The sequence below is a fragment of the Aplysia californica genome, unplaced genomic scaffold (assembly GCF_000002075.1).
Source record: "Aplysia californica isolate F4 #8 unplaced genomic scaffold, AplCal3.0 scaffold00405, whole genome shotgun sequence".
In the NCBI taxonomy this organism is placed as follows: Eukaryota; Metazoa; Mollusca; class Gastropoda; order Aplysiida; family Aplysiidae; genus Aplysia; species Aplysia californica.
Window position 1 is genome coordinate 695,048 of NW_004797675.1, and position 11,491 is coordinate 706,538.

General features: G+C 38.6%; 1 protein-coding gene across 2 annotated transcripts in view; it reads left to right on the forward strand.

The window, feature by feature from the left end:
- The window catches only part of LOC101850899 (enoyl-CoA delta isomerase 2), a 28,641-nt gene extending 17,842 nt beyond the window's left edge, over window positions 1–10,799 (forward strand). For both annotated transcript variants that reach the window (XM_005104125.3, XM_005104123.3), the window contains 5 exons: window positions 1,902–2,004; window positions 3,188–3,308; window positions 4,113–4,202; window positions 7,140–7,283; window positions 9,338–10,799. In XM_005104125.3, coding sequence (XP_005104182.1) covers window positions 1,902–2,004; window positions 3,188–3,308; window positions 4,113–4,202; window positions 7,140–7,283; window positions 9,338–9,484 — 605 coding nt within the window. In that variant the 3' untranslated portion in view covers window positions 9,485–10,799. The remainder of the gene's footprint in view (window positions 1–1,901; window positions 2,005–3,187; window positions 3,309–4,112; window positions 4,203–7,139; window positions 7,284–9,337) is intronic.
- The last annotated feature ends 692 nt before the right edge of the window (window positions 10,800–11,491 follow it).

Sequence of the window (11,491 nt, forward strand, 5' to 3'; positions counted from 1 at the left end):
TCTCTCTCTCTCTCTCTCTCTCTCTCTCTCTCTCTCTCTCTCTCTCTCTCTTTCTTACATCCTTGAGTAAAGACAATCCCACAAAGCTTACCCAGACACCCTCGCACGCATTGATGAATTCACACAGTCATAAATTCTTACAGAACGGAACAGCGTGAATAAACGATACTGAGAGAACATAATTATATTTGTATTGGGAATGTCGGAAATTAAAGATTGAAGCTGGACTGAAATAAACGCGTTTTAAGTGCTGATTTAAATTTTGATAAAGTGATAGACTCCCGTAGATGAGCTGGTAAAGCGTTCCACAGGGAGGGGGCGTGATGTGAAAAAGCTCTCCCTCCTAGTCTCTGACTTTTGCTTTGGGCAGGTCTTAAAAGTCTTTTCGTCGCCGATCTTAAAGGCCGAGATGGTATATATTCGATGACCATGTCACAAAGATATGATGGTTCAATGTTGTTGATGCACTTAAAACAAAGAACAGTTATTTTGTACTTAATTCGTGCTTTCGCTGGGAGCCAATGTAGTTGAATTAGCATTGGTGTTATATGCTCTTTGAGAGATTTCTTTTAAATTATGCCAGCTTGGTTCTGGAGTCGCTGTAACTTATTTAACGTTTCAGTGGGAATAAGGACGTGTGTCTTTCTATCCGAAGATTGTCCATTTTAACCCTAAATGTGTGTAATTCAAGAAAAAGTACAGGATATTACATGTATGTAATTTATCGAATCACACTAAAAGGGCCTGCTAGTGTCAGTATTCGGTTTTCACGGACATATGTTCTAACATAACATATTTATATTTTTTAAAAAGGTAGGAACAACATCAAATTTTATGACATCACGCTATATAAACACAACAGCAGAAAAACAACACATCAGAACAATAAGGGAACAAAATTAACACACCCACAAATTATAACCCGACAAAGAGGGAAAAATAAAAAAGCAACAGCAATATATAATTGATAGTGTGTGATGTACTTACATTCTTCACATGAAAATAATAAATCAGCGTGGTGTCAACTTGTGAGAAAGAGATGAAGTTAAGCGTGAAGCTGAAGTAAAAATAAACTTCCTTTCTTAAAGTAAAGAGGGTCGGCTTCTTTTCTTTTTTTTTTCGATTTTTAATCCCGTTTTTTTTCGTTTGTATTTTTTTTTTATGTGTATTTTTGTTTTATTCCCAGTGGTAGTTTTTGGGGGGGTTTTTATTCCCAGTGGTAGTTTTGTTGCTGCTTTTTTTAAAATGCAAAAATTACGGTCTGCAATTCGTGGACCCAAAAATGCCAAAAATCGCGGGTCATGGCAGCGACAAGCACAGATGCTAGAATAGTGTCATGATAGTGATGATGAGACGGATAGACAGGTACATACAGAGAGAAAGGTGCAGATGCCTAGATCGATATGGAGATACATACAGAGAGAAAGAGAGAGAAAAGTAGATACAGAGACTAATACAGAACTACAGATAGTTGTGGATGATGCAGAGAGAGATGGGTAGATGTAGATAGATGTGTGGGCACAGATCAGACAGATGATTTTAAAATGTTTCTTGTAGAGAAAGAGAGAGAGATGGAGATAGATACATACTGAGAAAGTATACTACAAAGAGAGATGGAAAGATGTAGACATACGGCGGGGGAGGGAGCAAAAGTAAGTAAACAGTTATGAAAAAGAAAACGTGCACATTGTCTGCTGCATTTATGATCCAAACAAATGAATATTGCATGGCCCATGTAATAACAAGCGCACCTCAGATACTCCGGTATTTGCTCACTCCTTTAATAGCTTTTATGAATTGAGTATTATGACTATGGGAATTTGTGCTATACAAATACTGTCTATTATTGTCAGGATGACGTTTGTTGTTAAAACAAAAGAAACCTGTGGAATACATTTCAGGTGCTGGTGATTACTACTGCAGTGGAAATGACCTGTCCAACTTCACGAATGTCACTCCGGACCAGATCCCCAAGATGGCTAAGGACGCAAGATATATTCTCATGTATGTGTCTTAATATTTCAGTCAAAGTGCCTCATGAAGCAAGATAAGTTCTCACATAGGCTAATCATAGAAGGTTTATCTGCCAGTTTTGATCTTTATTTTTCTTTCACATTGCGTAGTGATTGTAGGTTTGTTCCTAGACATCCTTGGCTGATGACCTTGATATATTTAAATTCTAATGGTGGGTCTCCATGTCACTGTCACACTGTGTGTATCTATGTGTGTGTGTGTCATAAGGGGCATGCTGCTGGGTCAATCTGTAACGTCCTAAACTATGCTGTGGCCTGGTTTGAATCGTCCCCAGGGCTTTCTTGAACGTGGGATTTTTGGAGAGTTTTCTAGGCTTGCCACCAACTTATTTGTCTCATCGGAGTTGTAAGTGTAGCTGGTGCCACTTCTTATATCTTCAGAGTTGAGATGAATGCTATACCCAAACAATTTCAGTTAAAATTAAAAAGTATGTATTGTATTTCGGGGTATTTGAATGTGAGCCACTTCATGTTTCCAAAACTTATCTTAGTTTTCCAAAAACGTTTTTTTTACTTCCATTGCATGACCTCACTTGCCATTGGTGCCAAATTTCGTTAGTGAAAGTTTTGTTTTAGCTTGAAAATGGTTCAAAAACTCATTCTCTCTTATGAAAAAGTGCTTCATTAAGTTGCCATGGACACCGATAGTGATGAAGAGCTTGATTTTTTGGATTATAACCCTGATGAAGAACGTTCAATATTTTCACTCATGTCTGCTTCAGCACAACAACCTTTTACCAGTAGTGTAGCAATTCACAATTACATGCAGAAAGCATGAGTTTGATTCCTGAGTGATGAAATTTATTAAGTGTCTGCGCCTGTCCGCTGAGACATTTTATCTCTTTAAGCCAGGTTTGGCCTTGACAGACAGGGTCCTAGCAGCCTGCCTCCTGAATTATCTCAATTGTGTTGATGGGGTTAAAATACATTTTTAGTTTGAGTTTTGTAAGTTATGGTCTTTCATAGCTATGTTTATCCTAAAACACTTCTCTTGCTCTAGGTTATTTCATTTTGACTCTGATGAAGTCATGACCTGAATTATGTTGTCGGGGGTGTAAACACCTATATTTTATTGTAATAATAATTAAGCCATGATCTTGGTTGTATGGATGGGAGTGATACACATAAACAAAAGTAATTTTTTTATATTACAGAGACTTTGTGAGGGCATTCATTGACTTCCCCAAGCCACTAATCTCCCTTGTAAATGGTCCAGCCGTCGGGATCAGTGTGACCACTCTAGGCTTGTGTGATGCTGTCTACTGCTCTGATAAAGTAAGTACTATAATTTTGGTTGTTAAAATGTGGTTTCTCAGAAGACTGATGAGAATTTCAACGAAGGAAAAGATGTAATAATCAAATAAGGTAAAATTGAAAAAAATCACGAGTGAGCCGCTGACATATAAAAAAAACAATTAGGAAGAGACAAAAATGCAGTTTCCGAGACACTTGAATATCCTGTTGTCACAGGAAACAGAAGGCAAAAGAGGGAGGGGTAGACCATGAACAATTTACTTTAAAAATTTGAACAGATGGTTAATGGGGGAAAGATCAGAACCACATGGGTTTATTTTTTTTAGCACAAACAAGCAACTACGTGGCCAACCATGATCGCTGATGTCCGTTTCAGATTTGGCACTGATGTTGAAAATGTTATATCTAGAGTCTGTGATGTCATGGTGGGGGTGGGCGGCTATTATCACGTCACTTTTTTTCTGTTTCCTACTCACTTCCTCATTCTTTAAATATGGATTTTGTGTCTGAAGATTAAATGCAATGTGAAAAAGATAAGTACTCATTATTTTTACACAGGCTGTAAAATCAGAAATGAAGGGTAATTTTGTTCATATCTTGTGAAAGGAAAAATGAAAAAAATTGGTTTAGTTCCTTTTTTTGATTAATTACTATTTGCTTGCTGTTTCTCGTCTTTTATCACGGAAAGGTATCACACCACACACTTGTACATTTGATCTTCAGAATACTATGGATTTGGGGGGGGGGGGGGGGGGGGGGGGGGGCTAATAAAGAGCACAATAATTACCCGGCGTGCTAAAAATTCTTGTTTTTTTAATTCTCCAGGCAACGTTCCAAACCCCATTTTCCAACCTGGGTCAATCGCCAGAGGCATGCTCGTCCTACACGTTCCCCAAGATCATGGGTCCTGCCAAGGTGTGTACCACATATGAAAGGCTTTATGACAAAATGTGTTATGTATAAAAAGTTTGTTTTAAATGAGGAAAAAGAAACTGATTAGACCAACTTGATTTCATGATATGTATGCTGTTGAAATAACAAACTAAATCAAGACAGTATGGAATTATCTTGTAACAATATGAAAGCAGCATTGGAGTCCAAGATCCTGCTTGCTTCTAACAAGAAATGAACGGAAGCCAGAATCTTAGAGATAATCCCATGTGTCTTAAAGCCCTTCAAATGTTTTTGTCAAATGTCAAACATCTACTCTGAAAAATGTATTAAATTTTAGCTGTTTGCACTTGTTTTGTTTTTTTAACTTTGGGTGTTTTTCTTTGAGGGAATACTGACCCATCAGTGTCTGTGGTGTAGCAGTTAGGCACTTTGCTGTTGCACACAGGAGTCGTGTGTTTGATTCCCTTATGGATAGAATTTTTATTAAGTTTCTATTCTATATCTTTCTGCTGTGATATTTTATCCTTTTCAGCCTGGGTTGATCCTGACAGTCAGTGTCAAAGCAGCCCACATTCTTCATGATCTAAATAGTGTAAATATTGGGGCTTGAAACTTACACAGTTACATTTTATTGCAACTTCTGAAACGGCAAGGTGTTTGATCACTTTAGTATGAGAAATCAAAAAGTAGTCGTAATCAAGCCTCAGAAATTCAAATAAAAGAAATGTACTCCACATTTCAGACATGTATCTGTTGAAGGCGGTTTATACCCGAAACATTATCTGTAATTCTTTGTGGTCTTGTTTTTTAGGCTTGAATACAACTATGCTGAGGTTTCTTTTTTTCTGAAGTGGTACAAAAACTATTACAATACTTCTGCATAGTTCAGCTTGATATACTGCTATGAGTTACTGAACCCCTTTTTTAGAATCTAAATGATACAAAGTATATTATGTAGGCATACAATGGAACTCTGATTCAATGAAGTCGTCGGGCCTGGCCTTTAATTTAGTTGAATCCGAGTGTTGGTTATAGTATAGCAAACTGAGGTTTTTCTGTAGATAATCGCAGGCACAAGGCAATTCTTAATAAAAAATAGTTTGGTTTCAAATGAGAGACATTTGCGTCTCTTTGATGCCAATGAAATACTGGAAAATTCCAGGAAAATACACTGAACTCTACTAAGCACACTCTGTGAAAAAGGACCGATTCCTTCAAATGCACGGCTGTGTCATCTATCATCTATAACATATTGTTTGGCAAACAAGTTATGTTGCTGTGTATAATGTAGCCTACGGCAGCGTGTGATTCCATAGTCCAGCGTGCAATTCATTTCATAGATCTAAAATAAGATAAGATAATACTTTTTTTATCCCAAAGGGGAATTTTTCTTGGCTGTACAGGACCATAAAGACACATGCTGGTACACATAAATTTAAATTATATATTACTCTTATTAAAATTCAATATGAAAAGAGAAGTAAAGCTGACAAATTGTAGGCTACATATTACATCAGATGCATGATTCAACCACATGCAGGAATTTAATTACAAGGCCTTTGGAGTTATATAGATACATACTCTAAAGAGCATATGCTTATTCTGACAATAGCCTTATAAATGCAAGATGGTAAAAAAACTTTTATATCTTTCTTTACCTGTTTTTAGAGGTACATTCATGCTGCTGCGTGATCTGACAATTTGCTTGGAAAGGGTGTGTAATGGGTCGTTTATAATGCTTTTTCACCTTTTTTATACTTGTTGTGTTATGCATTTCATCAATTCCAGTAAAATATTATTCAGAGATCTTGCTGGCTTTCTTAATGGTTCTGTCAAATTTTTCTTTATCTTTCACCCTACAATTCCATGCCCAGCAGCAAATACAAAATAATTGCATGTTTTTAATCATAGAATGGTTTAAAAGGGACATAATCTAATTATCAACACAGAACCTTCTTAATTTCATTAAAAGGAACATTCTTTTATTTAATTTTTTATGCCCTAGAGCAGCATGGGGATGCCGGTCAAGTTTGTTATCAATTGATACACCAAGGTACTTGTAAGACCTTAGCGCCTCCACCTCCTCATTTTTAATAAATAGTGGTTGCAATTGGTCTTTCTTTACTTTAAAGTCTATTATTAATTCCTTTGTCTTTTTTACATTTAGCAAAAGGAAGATCACAAGACCGTGTAAAAATTGAGTAAGCGTAAAAATTTATCCAAAATACGGAGGTCTGTGAGTGTGAGAGCCTCGTCACCACTGATTAGCTTATTATTGTAATTTGTAATATTGATCTAGCTGGGGAAAAATAACTGTGTCGCATTTGTATGATCTCTATTGATGTTTCACGCCCGCACCTCTTGTACCCCTTTCCCCCCATCCCCCAAGACACACGCGTGCACAGTCACAGGTCACATGTGTACTGGCTGCCCATCCGACCGGGGCACACGCTAAGACATGGGTGAACGATAATAATGCGTGTATTGGTATGAAAGGAGGCCGCTGATTGGTAGCATAAAGCAGTTCACCCTGCAAGCGACTTCGTTGAATCCGAGCTTGCTCATTTATGTTTTCGTTATATCCGAGTTATTTTTATGAATTAAAAAAACGGGGAATCCAACTCCTTTCGTTGAATCCGAGTTTTCATTGTGTCCCAGTTCGTTGAAAGCGGGTTCCACTGTACTTAAGTTTCCTCCATCATGACTATAAGTTTACTGGATCCTTTTTGCGATGTTCACATGCACACATAAAGCATCTTTACCACTTAAACTTAAAGTTGATCGAAATGAATATTCTATCATTAATAATTGTGTGAAACAGATTTATTTCTAATGCGGTTGTCTCAAAATGAGTTGTCGGGCTCTATGAGAAAATTATTAGTCTATTTCATGTAATCACTTGATGAATGGTTGTTTCTTTTTGTCCTTATTAATGCTTTTATTTTTTTTTTTCAACAGGCAAATGAACTGCTTATTTTCAATAAGAAAATAAATGCTCAGGAAGCCTTCGACAGAAATTTAGTGTCGGAAGTTATCCCTCATGATAAATTCCAAGAAGAGACTGCCAAAAGGATAGAGCAGTACTCCAAGTTCCCACCTCAGGTAAAGCTCTTTGATTCTGTCGTTGATTTTGCGTATGTCTGTCCCCCTCCTACACTCCTTGTGTAATGATTAGGTTCCTCACTGTTTCATCCAGAAAAAGTGAGTCTCAGTGGAAGTTGTTTTATCTTCTTCTTCTTCTTTCTTGTTCTCGATGACAGCAGCCAGACAGTCAGTCTGATGCTGCGCACAAACTGTGCAGTCCGCTTCAAATCTTAGAGACTGCCATAGAGCTTGTTTTATCAAGCACCTCTGTCTGTCTGATGAGGTGATGTATCCCACTCATGTCTCGCACTAGTCCTGACAGGTCGGGTCAAAGAAGCCTTCCTCCTAGATTATGTAAATTGCATTGATGGGGGAGTAAAACACTCTATCAATACAATATGCTCCCCCTCTCCCCCCCATCCCAAGAGTTTGGGGGTACCAAATTGACACAGTACTCACCGGCAACCCTTCCTATGATTGAGTAATGTATAGAAGTATCTAATGGTAAGACGTTTGTATATGATATTTATTCGTGTATTTTTCTCTGCCTTATTTTCTTTTGTAGGTGGTTTCCAAGTGCTCCGATGTGATTTGCTCCTTTCTTCCTATAAAACATCTCTGTCGTCCTTATCTCTCATCTTTTTTTGTGTTTGTTGCTGTGTTGTATTGTAATACTTCTAATTTTCATCACTTATATGCAGTTCAAACTCTTAGCAAAACTAAAACTAAATCTTTTCTTTTCTGCATTTTTCATATTTACAAAGCCTCTTCCTTCTTTTTAGTCTGTCTTGCGAGCCAGGTCGGTGGGCAGCCTTAAAAAGCTTCCAACATTTCAAGTTCAAGCGGGTCCCATTGGGGATTGGAACCAGGATCATCTGCATGGTTGACTTGCATTAGCATGGTTCCAACTGAACAATGGGCACACTTTCAAAACATAAATGTTTTTGCCTTTTTCCGAAGAATGTAAATTGTTGTACAGTCCTTGCTGGCTTTAAGCATAGTCATCGAGAGAAAGCTTAAGCGTGCTTAATGACGAAGCGTGCTTGAGTGCGAAGTAGATACATATATATGTATAATCCAGAGATTTTCATGTAGGAAATTTCCCGTGCTACTTCTCTTTGTTTGTAAGTAGGCCTATAGCGGTCCCGCAAAAGTGTGCACTGTTATTTTTACTTTACCCACCTTTGTAGTTTTTGTTTGCTTGCTTGTTATTGTTTTGTGGTCGAATGGGAAAAGAAAACTTAATTTAGACTGGCCGGTCACGATACAGTCACACTAGGCCTACACACTGCCTGTGCGTACCACATTCATACCACCGCCTTCATCCCACCTCGCGCGTGATACACAATCGGGATTAATTGATAGCAATGGTCAAAGGTAAAATCGCAGCCAGCCTCCCTTTCTCGTCTCGCCGACTCTCTTTGTATTTTTTTGGTCAGTATGTAGCTTTTCCAACTGCCAAAGGCTAGATCCTATGTCCACGCGCGCGTCTGTGTGCATCTCTCTGCCTTCCTCTCCAGGCGTGTGAGTGTGTGTCTCCGTCACTTGCGTTCTTTGTGTTTCTCTTAACACACTCCACTGCTGCGGTGTAGACTGTGTTCGAACTTTGATGGGTCATCATGAAAGTTTTGACTGTCTTGTAAATGAAGCGTGCCTGAAGCCGAAGTTACCGTGCTTAAAGGCGTGTAATTTATACAGCAAAAATTTGGTAAGAGCCATTTAGCGTGCTTGAGTCCGAAACGTGCTTTATGCCGGCGTGCTTAAAGCTGGCACAGACTGTACTTCACTGCTCCAAAATCTTTTTCTCAACGTTGAGTCCTACTAATTTCCCTGTGTTGTTCTTTGGTATTTTGATGACCTCTTGATCTCCCTTGTGGGTGGTAGGCAGGTGCTCTGGTGTGGTTTGCTCTTTCTTTCATGAATCATATCAAACATCCATCATCCTTATCTCTCTTCCTTCTTCTTTGTTTGTTACTCGCTTGTAACACCTCTAGTCTCTAGCACTTAATTGACCTAGTCGTGTTTCAAGTGCAGTAAAACCCTTACTAAAACTAAACGTTCTCCCTTTACAGAGCATGAGGCTCTCCAAGGTTCTCAACCGAAGTTCAGAGCTGGAGACTCTACGCCGGGTGAACGAGGCTGAGGCGGAACTATTGGAAGAAAGGTGGCAGTCTCAGGAGTGCATGAACGCCATCATGGCCTTCTTTGCCAGGAAGTGATGTCCATCGCTGTTTGAATGTGTGTGTGTGTGTGCATGTGTGCGTTGAATGTTTATGGTGTCAGTTGCGAAATGGCAGGCCGGCTTGGGCACAATGTTTTGTCATTGTCATAACACATTATTGCCTAGGTTGTTTTGTTGTTTTGTTTTTAGAAACTTTAAAGAACAATGCTTTCCCAGGTCAACCTAACAACTTGAACAAAAAATAATCATGAAAAAAAAAACAACTTTGCATGTCCATGAAATGAAACAAGTAACAGGCACTTTTAACCCTCCAATCATTGCTGACAAAGCCCATGGTGTCTGGAAAAATTATGTTTTGACCATAGTATGCTGAAAAACACCTGAGAACAGGCAAACCAAGCAAGCAAAAGCCATAAAATTAAGAATGCAAATAGGAATTAGAGCTCATTTATGAAGGAGTTGAAATATTTGGTGATGTGTATAGTATTAAAAAATGGAAAAACAAACTGAAAGTGATTTCATATTATTAATATAATGGCCAATTTAATAGGTCGTTGACACTAGGCAGGTTAATGTACCAGTAATACGAGTCCTAAAAAAATCACTGTGGCAGTTGTGCTACGACTGACAATTTTACAAAAGAGAAATAAATGCCTGATAATGCTCTCTGTTTAGTTTCAGCATTTGATGGAATGAGAGAGATTTCTTCATGCATTTGTTTTGCATTTAGGTTTTGTGTAAGATGATAAGAGGATGCAGTAATTTAACTGCTTTCACAGTTGAGATTGGTTTGGAAACATGACCTGCTCTCCCATTTGATTGGAAACTATTTAATTTGGGCAAGTCAACCATGACATACTATCTAGTGCTGTGCCTTTGTATTGATTGTTCATGATTCATTGTATTCATTGGCCATGGCAGTTTATGTTCTTGGTAGAGTTGCTTCAGTTGGAGGTAGAAAGACCTATTAAAAGGGCTTCAGAATAGTGCCTCTGAAAATTAACAGTTGCATTATAGTTGAAGTCTGTTGTGAACTGTTGTGCGAGTCCAGTTTCTTCTTACTAGCTTCTATTCATAAATTTGAAGTTTAAAAGTAGATTAGTAGTGTCTACTTTACTGTGTACTCATTCTTTGGAGAATTTGTGATGATGTGAAACTTTTTAGAGATTTTGTGGTGGTATGAAAGTTTTCTATTTTTTTGTATCTTGCACTTTATGCCGAAAAAGTCTGATATGGTAAAACTGTTGACGGGTTCATTATTGCTCCACTTTGTTTCTTGGCCAATCAGCTTCATGTCCATGGTATTTGATCATGAAAAGCAAAGAATAAAAAAGAAAAATTTATTTATTTTACCCACTTGTCATGTTGTTACAGTCCATGCCGGCTTTAAGCACGTTCGTCGGGAGAAAGCTTAAGCATGCTTAAAGCCGAAGCGTGCTTGAGTGCGAAGTAGACATAATCCAGAGATTTTCATGTAGAAAATTTCCCGTGCTATTTCCCTTTGTTTGTAAGTAGGCCTATAGCGGTCCCGCAAAAGTGTGCACTGTTATTTAGACACCCGCCATGGTTCGCTTGTTTGTTTTTGTTTTGTGGCGTGGTCGAATGGGAAATGAAAACTTAATTTAGACGGCCAGTCATGATACAGCACACTAGGCCTACTCACTGCCTGTGCGTACCACTGCCCGCTGTGCCACTCATACCACGGCCTTCATCCCACCTCGCGCGTGATACACAATCAGGATTAATGGATACTGAGGGTCAAAGGTGAAATCGCAGCCAGCCTCCCTTTCTCGTCTCCCCGACTCTCTTTGTATTTTTTTTGGTCGTGTGTAGCTTTGCCCTAGGCCTAGGCTTGATCATATGTCCGCGCACGCGGCTGTGTGCATCTGCCTTCCTCTCCGCCCGTGTGAGTGTGTGTGTCAGTCACTTGCGTTCTTTGTGTTCCTCTTGACACACTCCACTGCTGCGGTGTAGACTGTGTTCGAACTTCGATGGGTCATCATGAAAATATTGACTGTCTTGTAAATGAAGCGTGCTTGAAGCC